Here is a 12,238-nt window from a genome sequence, read left to right as displayed (position 1 = left end):
GAGAGGAGGAAGCTGCTGATTGGACGAGAGGAGGAAGATGCTGATTGGACGAGAGGAGGAAGATGCTGGTTGGATGAGAGGAGGAAGCTGCTGATTGGACAAGAGGAGGAAGCTGCTGCTGCTTTCAGTGGCTGAACTGGAATCAGGTGTAAATAATCACCCAGCAGGTGGCGCTGTTTGTTTAGATTAGACATTAGAGACACTGAAATGTTTGATTCAGATTTCTATTGAGTTTCCAGTCTGACCATCAAACATACTGGGAACAACCTGCAGGTGGCGCTGTTGCTTTGCTTTAACTCCTTCAGAGATCAGAGTGAAATGAGTTCAGGAGGTTCAGGTTACTATTACATCTGTGGTCCAGTCAAAGTCTCATTGATGCTGCTTCCTGATTCCAACCTGATGCTGAAATTATAGGATGCATGAAGCAAAAGACATGAACTATTTTGGATCATCCATACTGATATATCTGATCCGTTTTCTGCTTGTTTTGTGATTTTCAGCTCCTTAAGAACCTAAAGTTTAATCATAGATGTTGAAACTATGATAAACAGACTTTAACGTCTCACTGGACACACTAAACAGCTGATCAAGTTCTCCTCCTGCTCAAATGTAAACCAATCAACATGAGGATGGAGGGGATTTGTTAGATTTTGAATGTCATGGCTGTTGGTTAAAGCCTGACTAGTCTGAGAGTGAAGCTGCTCATCTGCTGGGATTTGAACCGAGAACTTTCAGGTTTACCAAGAATGTCCTGAAAAGAGTAAACGTCCAGAGTCCTGTTGTAGTGATGTGTGCCTAATAAAGCGGCCGGTTAGCAGTGATTAAGTGGCTGTTGCTGTCCATTATTAATTAAATAACAACCAACCAAAACTGTGCTTAAATGTTTCTATATATGTTATTACGCCGTCATATTATTATTCCTCATTTCGCAGCAGTTCGTCCATCTTTAATAAACTCTGTCAGATAATAAACTGCAGATATTGTTACTGAAATATTCAGCTGAGAAACAAAAACACAACAAGCTGGAGCCGTTTTATTTGACTCTGCTGGTAAAATACACACTGATAAAATACAAATGATGTCAATAAAACATCAAGGACTCGTTATGCTGAGGCCTCAAGGCGACGTTTTCTGCAAATCAAATTTTAATCTGGTAGAAAATAACAAATAAAAAAAACTCAACACAAAGCTACAAATCTGCATCATTTACATAAAGCAGATTATGACCAAATCCCCAGGGACAAACAGGGTCATTGATCCGAGTGAGCAGAACCAGAACCAGAACCAGAACCAGAGAAGATTTTGCTGAACTCAAACGTTTTAGCCTTTACCTTTAACCCGAGGAAACGATGAGACAGAACAAGCGTAAAAAGAAAACTCAGTTTTTATTTACAGATACAAGGAGCATTACAATGGTCTAGTCAAAGTAAAGACTCTTTCATTAAAAAAAGTTCAAGTTATAGAAGAAGGATACAAATAAACAAGTTTTCTTGAGTTAATACAACATCTTAATTATTCCTTAACTGAAATTCTTCATCTTTTAATAGTCAGTGAGTAAAATATTTAATAGTTTAATGGAAAATGAACCCAAATGTTTGGGGATTATTATATTTCATATTAAATAAAAGCCCTTCATGTGAGTTTTTAATACATATTTTAAAATATGGACTTAATTTAAACGGCTCTGTGTCGGTATTCATACATGATTGATGTTAGTTTAGAAGCACCGCGCTCCGGTTACCATGGAGACAAAAATTAGATTTTGGAGTTTAATAAAGGAGTTACATAGCCAGCATTTTATGGTATAAAATATTACATTTAGTGTAATAAGTAATTTATTTAAGCTTCCCTTGATAAACCAAGCAGCTTGGTGTCATAAAGATGAAACTACATTTGACTAAAAAATGGAACAGAAATAAAAAACTGTTCTGTTCAGACAGATTTCAGAGAATCGTCAGAAATGCTGATGCTACAGATGTTTCCTTTCGTACACAAACAGTTTTGGTTCGTCTGAATTAAACTTGTTTATCTTCCCGTCATGTTTTACACTTTGTTGTTATATTTGAAGACTATATTAATGTAGCAGAAAACAGAAATAATATCTAAAGCTAAAACTAAACTTTAACTGTGATTCACATAACCTGTAATTTAACCAGGTTAAATTAATTTTAAGGAAGCAATTTGATGGAAACCCAGCAGAGAAGTTGGTTACACACATCTACCCTCCAGGTCTATGTGGACTAAAAGTCTTTAACCTGTAGATCTATGTTTTGAAGGCTCAGGGAGGAGCAGCTTTCCTCTGGGTGTGAACCTGCATGTGTTTGATCAGGCTGCCGCTTTGATTGAATCTTTTTCCACAAGCCGAACAGGGAAAGGGTTTTTCCCCGGTGTGGGTCCTGACGTGGATCTTCAGAACGCCGTACTGGGTGAAGTTCTTCCCACATGTCCTGCACTGGAAGGGCCTCTCCCCGGTGTGTGTCCTCATGTGAACCACCAGGCTGCTGTTCCTGGAGAAGCTCTGGCCGCAGGCATCGCAGGAAAACGGTTTCTCACCCGTGTGAGTCCTGCTGTGCAGACGGAGCTGGCTGCTGTTGACGAAACCTTTTCCACACGTCACACACAGATACGGCCGCTCTCCTGTGTGTGTCCTGCTGTGGACGTTCAAACTGCCCAGCTGGGTGAAGCTCTTCCCACACGTGGTGCAGAAGTGCTTCTTCCCTGTGTGGATTCTTTTATGAACGTTTAAATACGAAGGGTCACGGAAACTTTTCCCACAGGTTTCACACTTATAGGGCCTCTCAGCTGTGTGCGTCTTCCTGTGAACCTTCAGACTGAAGCGCCTGCAGAATCCTTTCCCACAGATGTCACAGAAGAAGGGCCACTCGCCGGCGTGCGTCCTCCTGTGGACGTCCAGCTGGAAGTCGTTACTGAAGCCCCGCCCACACGTGTCACAGGAAAACGGCCAATCGCCCGTGTGAAACCTCATGTGTACGTTCAGGCTGCAGATCCGGGTGAAGACCTTCCCACAGGTGTTGCAGGTGAAGGAGTTTTCCCCGGTGTGAGTTCTGCGGTGGACGTGGAAGTGGCTGCTGTAGCGGAAGCTCTTCCCACAGGTCTCGCAGGTGAAGGGTCTCTCCCCGGTGTGGATCCTCATGTGGACCTTCAGCCCACTGGGCTGCGTGAAGCTCTTCCCACACGTGTTGCAGGCGTACGGCTTCACACCTGAGTGGACTCCCTGGTGTTCCACCAGGCTGTGTTCGTATCTGAACACTTTCCCACAAACGTCACATTTCACTGGTGGTTCCGGGTCGGAGTGGACCCGGCTGTCTGACACAGGACCGCTGCTTCCTGCCTCACTCCGGCCCTGAGCTTCAGAACTGGACTGCCTGTACAGATGATCCAGGCCTGGTTCTGATTCGGGTCTCTGATCCGACCAGGAGTCCAATAAGCCATCAGCTGAGTGGGTCACCAGCAGCTGCTGGATCTGCTGGCTGCTGTGGATCAGGAAGGACAGCAGCTGAGGCTCCTCATGGTCGACTGCAAACTGGGACCGTTCTGAATGTCCAGCAGGTTCTGCTGCAGGTTCTGCTGCAGGTTCTGCTGCAGGTTCTGCTGCAGGTTCTGGTTCCTCCTGCTCCTTCTTGACACATGAAAGCTCTAGTTCACTCTGTTCCTCCTTAATGTGTGAAGGTTCTGGTTGTCCCGTTTCCTCTTTAATCCCTAAATGTCCCAGTTCCCCTCGATCCGATCCGAATCCTGCAGGTTCTGGTTCCTCCTTAACGTGTGAAAGCTGCAGTTCCTCCTGTTCCTCTTTGATCAGTAAATGTTCTGGTTCCCTCTGATCTGCCAGTTCTTGCTCATCTTGTTCCTCTGCAGCATCAGGAAGTTCTGGTTTCACCGGTTCCTCTTTAATATCTGGACGTATGAAAGACCAGCTCTGTTCCTGGTCCAGAACAGAGCTGGTCTGTTGGGTCCAAAGCGGCTCAGAGAGATTTTCCTCCTCTTCCTCCTTCCAAACATGCCGATTTAGAAAATCTGAAGGAAAAAGGAAAACATCAGACATTAACTAGTTCAGTGTTTCTCACCCTGTTTCAGCCCAGCGCCCCCCCAGCCTTTATCCAGGCCCCTCACCGCCCCCCACCAAAGAATTTGTAGGTTACTTTGCACCGACAATTATTTTATTATTAATGTTACTATCATTATTGTAGATGTTTTGAATCGGCGCACCGATTATGTTTCCCGTACACTTCAGCGCCTTACGCTCCTTCACCTCGCGCACATAACGAGGTAAATGTAACGAGTTTTGCCCTAAATGTATCGGCGTCTGGAGGAGGGGAGCTGGGAGGGAGGCGAGCGTATGTTTCTACGCTCGCTCGTTGGGGGGGGGGGATTTATGTTTTCGCATCCACCTGAATAATGTGTAGTTGCGCCCCTACCCATGGCACTTCAACAATATTATTTTACCTTTCATCTGGAAATAGTGTCTGTTTATTCTTGCCATACAGTCCTCTTTATTAATTATTGCTCAAAAGGTCTTGCCATACCAGTTTATTCCTCTGTATTTACTTTAGTTTCTTAGTTTATTCTTGCATTTTGTTCTTCATTCATTTCCATTTAGTTTCCTTTGATTAGTTTTATCCTCTCTTGTTTTATTGCTATGTCCACTTTAGTTTCTTTCCTGTTGCTACATTTATTTTATCKTTTATTGACCATCAGTAATCTTCACTCATCACCTGCTGCGCCGCCTAATCGTCATGTTTCACATCATGTGTTGATTTTTCACTGTTCAGCGTCGGATTCTCTGTTTTTATGCCATAATTCACATTTAGTTCGTCGCTCCGTTTTGCCCGCTTCTTTCAGAGTTTTGCGCAATGTGCGCATCGTTTTTTTTTTTAGCCCCTAAGGTTCAGGGCGGTCGGGAAACATATCAATGGGGAAAAGGCAGACTGACATAAACCTTTTAAAACAACGGAAACAATTTCTGCATTCTGGTTATTGAAATTTAAAAGTGCTGTGTTATTCTATCAACCCGTTTCATACCGGACCACTTACAGCTCCGTGTTAACGCTATAAAATGAACACTCTCTATCGAGGTATCACCATGGAGGGATTTCTTTATTTAAATGGGTTCATTTTTCAGAGGGATACATAGTGAGGGTATCGTGATTTTAGTAATTACATGTTTGATTTTCTGTTGTCCTTCCATGGAAGCGGGCAGCTTTCAAACGGAAATAAAACATTTTTTAATATAAATTGCTGCTTTGACATGATCACAGAACAGCCAAAACATATGTAGCTACATAAATACCAGACAAAGTGAATCACAGCAGCGTCATCAGCCGGTGTAACGCTGAACTGATGCGGAGCCATGAAGCTACAAGCACTGAATAGAAGAAGATTTGCCACCGATACAATTTAGAGAGGCCAATTAACCTGACAGTCATGTTTTTGACTGTGGGAGGAAACCGGAGTACCCGGAGAAAACCCACCATGYACAGGGAGAACATGGAGACTCCATGCAGAAAGACCGGGAATCAAACCCAGAACCTTCTTGCTGCAAGGCAACAGCTCTACCAACTGCGCCACTGTGCAGCCCAGATTCTAGATCCACCAGAACCAAAAGCAAAGCAGCTTTTGTTTCATCATGACTGCAATATTGTAATATTCTTAGTACAGCTGCTTTAGAACCAGGTTCTCCAAAATGATCAGTCTTCAGGTAACTGAATGGCAGCTGCACACTGCTGATCAGGAGGAACATGTTTTAGATCCTTCATCACGTTGGTGTGAATATAAATCCTATAGAAAGGAACAGAATGGGTTTTTCTTTTCAGTGTGACTGAATATTATGGTGATGAAACGACGTCTGCTCAAAATTGTATTATAACATAATTATTTATTATTCTATAATGAGAAGGAAAAAAAGTTCACAAAAATTAAGTTTTTCTCCAACTGACCCACATTTTTCAGTTGTCTCCAAGGAAAAACAATCAATAATTAGTTAATGTTTCACATCACAATAAACATTTAAATATACAGGATGAGGGAGAAAAAAGTAGTAAAGTCAGTTATCGTTCTTTTTATTTGATTTAACTTGGCTCTTAACATTTCTGTCAGCTTTAGCATCTGTTCTGGTAAAATGAAGATTCATTTTGATCTTTAACTGATGATTCTCAAACATCAAATACGCAAAATGTTCAGGTTCTATGTTGGTGATTTTACAGATATTATTTAATCCGTTGCCAATTCAATATCCGTTCAGTTCATTAAATCTTCATAAATGTGTTAATCACCTCGTGTGTTGCAGTGATTTGTAGTTCTTTCTGCTGGACACATTGTTTTGGTGAAATGGGTCCGGAACAGAAACACCTTCAATTAATCTGGTGACCAGTTAATCTGCAACACCGCCACTAAATCCAGAGCCTCAGCTCTAAAGTCCGTTTATAACGCATCAAATACACACATATACCTTTATAAAGAAAAGGAAATTACATTTTCTACAGTTTATCTACATTCTCAGCTATAACGGGCCTGTCTGGATACATACCGACTCCCTGCGGCTCTGTTTCGGGTTTCCAGCAGAGATCCTCCGCTCCGCGATCATCCTCCATCTTTTCCTCCATCGAGAAGCTTTTCTTTAAACCCCTGAACTCTCCCAGCTGAGGGAACTAAGACATTATTACTGAAATATTCAGTAAAGGTACGAAAACACAACCGTCCTCCAGCTGCTGCTGCAGCCTGTTTGTTTTACTTCCGCTGGGTGAAACTGAGAGAAGGCAGCTGATTGGTCTGTTTACCGCCCCCTGCAGGACTGGAGGGGAACAGCAGGATGGCAGTAAAAATTAACTGGTTTAAATGAAAAAAGATACCGCTAGGTTTTAAAAAATAGACATAATATAAAGTACAGGGTTAAGGAGTTTCACATTTTTTTCATGGAATAACCGAAGTGAATTTATAAGACAGAATGATGCTAAAACTCGCAGCAATATTTTCTCATTAGAAAAAAAAGTGCTTTAACATGATCTTCCATGAACGCCCCATAAAAAAATACTAAAGTTTATGTTTTCTATTTTCCATTTTTCCAAAGATATTTATTGTTTTAAATTAATTGTTTGGCTGGAATCGGGCCAAAAATTGGCTTTGGATGTAAAAGTATCAGATCTCTCATCTAAAATTTGGTAAAGTAAATTTATTTCAAATGTTTCAGTACTTAGGATTGTATAATCAGTCTTAATAAAAATGTCTTTAAGAACAAAGAACCTGTCAGTACCAGGATCTTACATGTATGACAATAAAGCTCTGGTGAAAATCCCAACAGAGCCTCAATGTCTTATTAATGAAGATAAACAAACAGTTGGTTACGAATGAAAATTTAATGGGAGAAAATGTGAATCTGCAGCTTTAGACCAGCCAATCAGATTCCTTTCCTGCAGCTGTGTGGGTTTGTGCTCTGCAGCCTCCACACCGTTAGCTGTGGCTTCTCACTTTAATAACACCATGACAGTTACAAGCATCGACTGAAACAGTCGTTCAGGAAGCACCTGAGTTCTTCATCTGAGAGAGAAACAGCTCAGAGTGATGCAGACCACGACAAATCCCTCCAGATCTTTAATATAACGTTTAATGTGACAGGTATATTTTATTTAATACAAATGAGAAACATGCAAATCAGGTCGAATACAAACAAAAATAAAACAAAATGCAGCAGCTGCTGGTGTTCACACTTAAAGCACCTTCAGGTTAAATTATGAGCCGTTTGGTTGGTTGATGTGTCTCAGCGTCTCCACGTCCAGCAGCTTTAACAAAGAAACGTCAGTTATTTACAGACCATAACAGAAACGTCAAACAGCCATTCAGTCTCCATGGCAACGTCTGGGAGGAGATCTGTGGACACTTCGTGATTCGATTACAACTCAGAAAGTCTCAATGGGATTATTAAAAAATATATTTTAACATCAATCAGCTCATTTATGCTCCCAGTCAAGACCTTCAGGTTAATTACAGATAAATGTGCTTTTATGCAGACGGCTTTAGAAGGAGAAGAAGAAGAAGAAATGTCTGGACACTGCAGCTCTGCTTGCTTCCACTAAAGTCCAGGATTTCATCTGGAACCGACAGCAAACGTCTCAAACAGATCCGGCTTAGGAACAGAAATATTTCTTCAATAAAATCAAACTGATTTATGGTCAATAACGTCATTGAACCCAAACAATAAAACCTTTAAACCGAAGCTAAAATCCATTAGTTTAGAGCCTTTGATGAATAAACTGGCTCATCAAACTGTCGTCTTTCTACCTTTAATCATTTTACCTGTGTGATATTGTGCTTCCTGCTATTTTCGTCTAAATATGAAACTTAAATCACCAAGTTGTGAAAATTCAGTAACTGTGCTGGTTTTGGGATCTTAGTGTCGTGTTGGGTCGGTGCATCCAAAGGCTCCTCTCCTCTGGGTCAAAGTTGAAACTAGCTTCACTTCTGTTCCCTCTGCTGAATGAAGAACAAACATGTTTTAACCAAAAGGCACCAGGCAGTTGATCAAGTGAGACGTCTTGTTATTCTAATGTAAAGCATGTGAGTCGCTTTGGGGTCGTAAACCGTTCACACTGAAGTCTGATTGCAGCACAGGGCTGAAACGATTCCCCCAGTGATTCCAGTCCCTCGATTATTAAAATTCCTCCAGGAAAATTGACTCAAAGCTGCCTCAAAGCTTCGTTATGTTTTTAATTTAATGCACCGTGTTTATTTGCGCTCTCTCTTTCGCCTGAGTTGTTGACGAAAGCTAAGTGTTGGCAGCATAACATCCGATTTTCAAGTTCGGCCTGGGAGGATTTTACTGATTCGTCGTAATGTCCTGGTTTTTGTCGTTTTTCCGGGAACCAATAAAAATCCTTAAAGTGACGGGAGCGATGCTTGGAGTTCGGCAGCTTTTCTCCTCCAGAGCTGCTGGTTCAGAGCGACGGCAGGATTATTTATACAGGTGAGCGGAGAGACTGAACACGGCGGACGGCTTTAGATGCAGAGCTTTACTGAAAATACCACAAAATAAACTTCATATCATTCTGGTCTCAACAAATGGGAGGCGAGGAGCATCGTGACCTTACTGACCTGGTGGATGTTTCTGTGTGACGAACAAAGGAGTCAAAACCCGTCGCTGACATGAACACAAACATAAATGTCTGGGAAGGTCAAAGTTCATCTGTTAAACTGACAGAAGATGAAAACCAAAAGTTGGAGAATAGACATGTTTTATAGTAGCCTGATCACAAACAGGGAGGCTATCTGTGAGCCTCTTTATTATTACATCGAATAAAATTTCAGATTTTTGTATAAATTTTCTTCAGGTTTTACACTTAGAAAGTGAGCTATTAATATTACAGGTTAATTTTCTAAACTACAGAAAAGCAACTGTAGGGAAGCTCAAATGTGAAAAATTGGACTGATGTTGATAAGTGATGGTAACACAGGTGTGTTAGATTTACTAATGTTTTATTTGATCTGATTAATCGTGAGAATAATCAACAGATTACTCGATTACTAAAATATTCGTTTACAGCAGCCCTAAACCACACAGAAAACGGAATTAAAAATGGAGTTGAGCGTTAAGACCAGCTGTGAGAACGTAGCCCCATGTCTCCACCAGAACCGGTCCGGGTTCCTCATGTCTCCACCAGAACCGGTCCGGGTTCCTCATGTCTCCACCAGAACCGGTCCGGGTTCCTCATGTCTCCACCAGAACCGGTCCGGGTTCCTCTCATGAAACATTTCCAGGTTCCAAAAATCAACATTCCGATAACTGAGTTTTGATGTTTCAGAATCCTTCATGTCTCCAGCCACACTCTCCTCATCCCCACTTGGTCCAGCTGTCTGAAACATCTGGACATGTGTCAGATGAATAAGTTGCTCAGTAAAGAGACCAGAGTAAATGTGACCATCCTGTTCAGTCGGTGTTGGTGTTAGTTCCTGCGGTGTGGCTCCTCATGTGGACGTTCAGAGTTCCTCTCTGGATGAAACTTTTCCCACAGGTCCCGCAGGTGAAGGGTCTCTCGCCGGTGTGCGTTCTAACGTGAGCTTTCAGGTCCCCCTTACTGATGAAACATTTCCCACAGCGTTCACACAGGTATGGCCTCTCGCCCGTGTGCGTCCTCATGTGGACCTTCAGCGCTGCGTTTTTGGTGAAGCTTTTCCCGCAGCTTTCGCAGAAATGCAGCCGGCCCTGCGTGTGGATCCTGCGGTGGGCTTTGAGCGACGTGTAGTTCCCAAAGCCCTTCCCACACGTCTCGCAGGGGAACGGTCTCTCGTCTGCGTGGGTTCCCCTGTGGAAGTTCAGGTTGGTCACCACTGTAAAACTTTTACCGCAGATTTCGCAGGCGTACGGCCTCTCGCCGGTGTGGATCCGCATGTGGACGTTCAGGCTGACCACCTGAGAGAAACTTTTCCCGCAGGTGTCGCAGGAGAAGGGCCGCTCGCCGGTGTGGGTCCTGATGTGGTTCTTCAGGTGGCCGCTCTGCGTGAAGCCTTTCCCGCAGATCGTGCAAGCATACGGCCGCACGCCGGAGTGGATCCTCTGATGGCGGTTGAAGTGATGCTTCTTCTTAAAGACTTTCCCACAAACGTCGCATTTGACCGATTTATCGGTGGCGGACACCATCGGGTCGGACGCAGGGAAGCTGCGTTCTTCATGGCTCTGGTTCCCAGCTGAAGGGAAGCTGACGGCGTACAGACGCTGGATGTTGGGTTCTCCCTCGCTGAGGTCGGCTTCCTGACTCAGAGGCTCGGTGAAGTCAAAGTGCTCCTGCTTCAGGATGAACTGCTCCACCTGCTGGCTGCTGCACGCCTCCTCTTCCTCTTCCTCCTCTTTAATCTGCAGCAGCTCTGGTTGTTCCTCTTTCACCTCCTCCTGGTTCGGCCCAGTCGGAGGTTCTGGTTCGTCCAGCTCCTCTTTAACCTCTGCACACCGTGGAGGTTCTGCTTCCTGCTGGTTCTGATTCAACCAGGAATATTCTGGTTCCTTCTGGCTGTCTGGATGATGGAGACGCCCGCGTTCCTGCTGGTTCCTCTGGAAACATGGAGGTTCTGGTTCTTCACTGGCGCTCAGGTCAGTTTGAACCCCCTCCTCACCATGGAAACGATGATTTGGGCGCTCTGCAGGGAAGAGGAATGATGGAGATCATTAAAGTGACGACCATGATGGAGCTGCAGGTTCATCAGGAAGAAGCAGCCGGACTTGATCATCTGTGTTGGTTTCTGAGATCTTAGCCGACTTCATGCTGTCAGACGGATCTATTTGGTTCTATTGAAGAGATTTCATGACTATCAGTCAGGCAGTGATCAGGTCTGGTTTTAAAAGCAGTTTAATCATTTTATCTATGATATCAAAGTCTGTTTGAAGATCTGAAACATTTACTAAATATGTGATGAACTTCAGTGGTTCTTTTCCTTCATTTAGCAGAACCTGTCTGAACCAATCAGTTCGCAGCTCTTCTGATTGGATCTGATCTATAATCAGCAGCTTTGGAGCTGAAACTTTTTATTTTTCCACCGTTTAGGACATTTTAGTAAAGTTTAGTTTATAATAAATCAACCAAAAACATGCAGTTCTCTGGACTTTCCATGACATTATATGACACATCATGCATCGACAGGGATGCTTCATTTCTTCATGAATCAGTTCAGATAAATATTCCGCAGTCTGTAAATAAAACAACAAATCAGATGCAAAGAGGAAGCGTAGAACAAGTTTCACACTGAGTGCTTAATTCTTGTTGTTAAAACCATTTATTCGTTAAAAGCCCTTCCTGTAGCAGCATGTTGGGTTTTTAAATGGTTGCCATGGTGAATCGGTGAATCGGCGCTCTGTTGGTGATGCTTTCTCTGACAACCAGCTTCACTCCAGTTAAACACACTGAGGTTCGGTTGATCTTAATATCAGTTGTTCTGGACTGAAACACGGAGTTTGTTCTCAGATTATTTATTTTAACGGATCAGAACCGACTGAGGTTCTGGAGCTGAAAGAAACTCCTGACTGTTCTGCTCCTTGTTTGCAACTATTTATTCTTCAAAATGGCCACAGTTACATTTTTCATGGACGCGGATGAATTTGCTTTGTTAGTTTGTATTTTTGAGATTTCTTACCGGTCGTGTTGGCGTTTATCTGCGGTTTCCAGCGGATCTCCAGCAGTTTAATGTCCTCCTCGTAGCGGACGATGGTTTTTTCCACCTCGGTGAAGATTTCCTCCGCAGC

General features: G+C 43.1%; 3 protein-coding genes and 1 long non-coding RNA gene across 4 annotated transcripts in view; all 4 read right to left on the bottom strand.

Annotated features, from left to right (window-relative positions):
- Positions 1-1,020, bottom strand: part of LOC103460595 (uncharacterized) — a 12,552-nt gene extending 11,532 nt beyond the window's left edge. Inside the window, exon 1 of the mRNA XM_017303412.1 lies at positions 6-1,020. The gene's annotated coding sequence lies outside the window, so the exon portion shown is untranslated. The remainder of the gene's footprint in view (positions 1-5) is intronic.
- Position 1,021: 1 nt separating this feature from the next.
- On the bottom strand, positions 1,022-6,749 carry LOC103460594 (gastrula zinc finger protein XlCGF57.1-like). The gene is made up of 2 exons (XM_017303409.1): positions 6,545-6,749; positions 1,022-4,035 (listed from the first exon to the last, which is right to left on the bottom strand). Exons 1-2 carry the CDS (start codon positions 6,618-6,620, stop codon positions 2,279-2,281), a joined length of 1,833 nt encoding a protein of 610 aa, XP_017158898.1. The 5' UTR covers positions 6,621-6,749; the 3' UTR covers positions 1,022-2,278.
- Positions 6,750-7,596: 847 nt separating this feature from the next.
- Positions 7,597-9,360, bottom strand: LOC108165977 (uncharacterized). Its single transcript, XR_001776292.1, has 2 exons — positions 9,103-9,360; positions 7,597-9,023 (listed from the first exon to the last, which is right to left on the bottom strand). It is a non-coding gene; the product is annotated as an uncharacterized LOC108165977 (long non-coding RNA).
- An 8-nt stretch (positions 9,361-9,368) lies between these two features.
- LOC103460578 (zinc finger protein 835-like) overlaps positions 9,369-12,238 on the bottom strand; it is a 24,780-nt gene continuing 21,910 nt past the window's right edge. The window contains exons 4-5 of the mRNA XM_008402815.2: positions 12,130-12,237; positions 9,369-11,139 (exon numbers count right to left, since the gene is read on the bottom strand). Coding sequence (XP_008401037.2) covers positions 9,935-11,139; positions 12,130-12,237 — 1,313 coding nt within the window. The 3' untranslated portion in view covers positions 9,369-9,934. The remainder of the gene's footprint in view (positions 11,140-12,129; position 12,238) is intronic.

This window comes from Poecilia reticulata, unplaced genomic scaffold, assembly GCF_000633615.1.
Source record: "Poecilia reticulata strain Guanapo unplaced genomic scaffold, Guppy_female_1.0+MT scaffold_260, whole genome shotgun sequence".
Lineage (NCBI taxonomy): Eukaryota > Metazoa > Chordata > Actinopteri > Cyprinodontiformes > Poeciliidae > Poecilia > Poecilia reticulata.
Note: the sequence above shows the minus strand (reverse complement) of the source record. Positions and strands in the feature narration are given on the sequence as shown.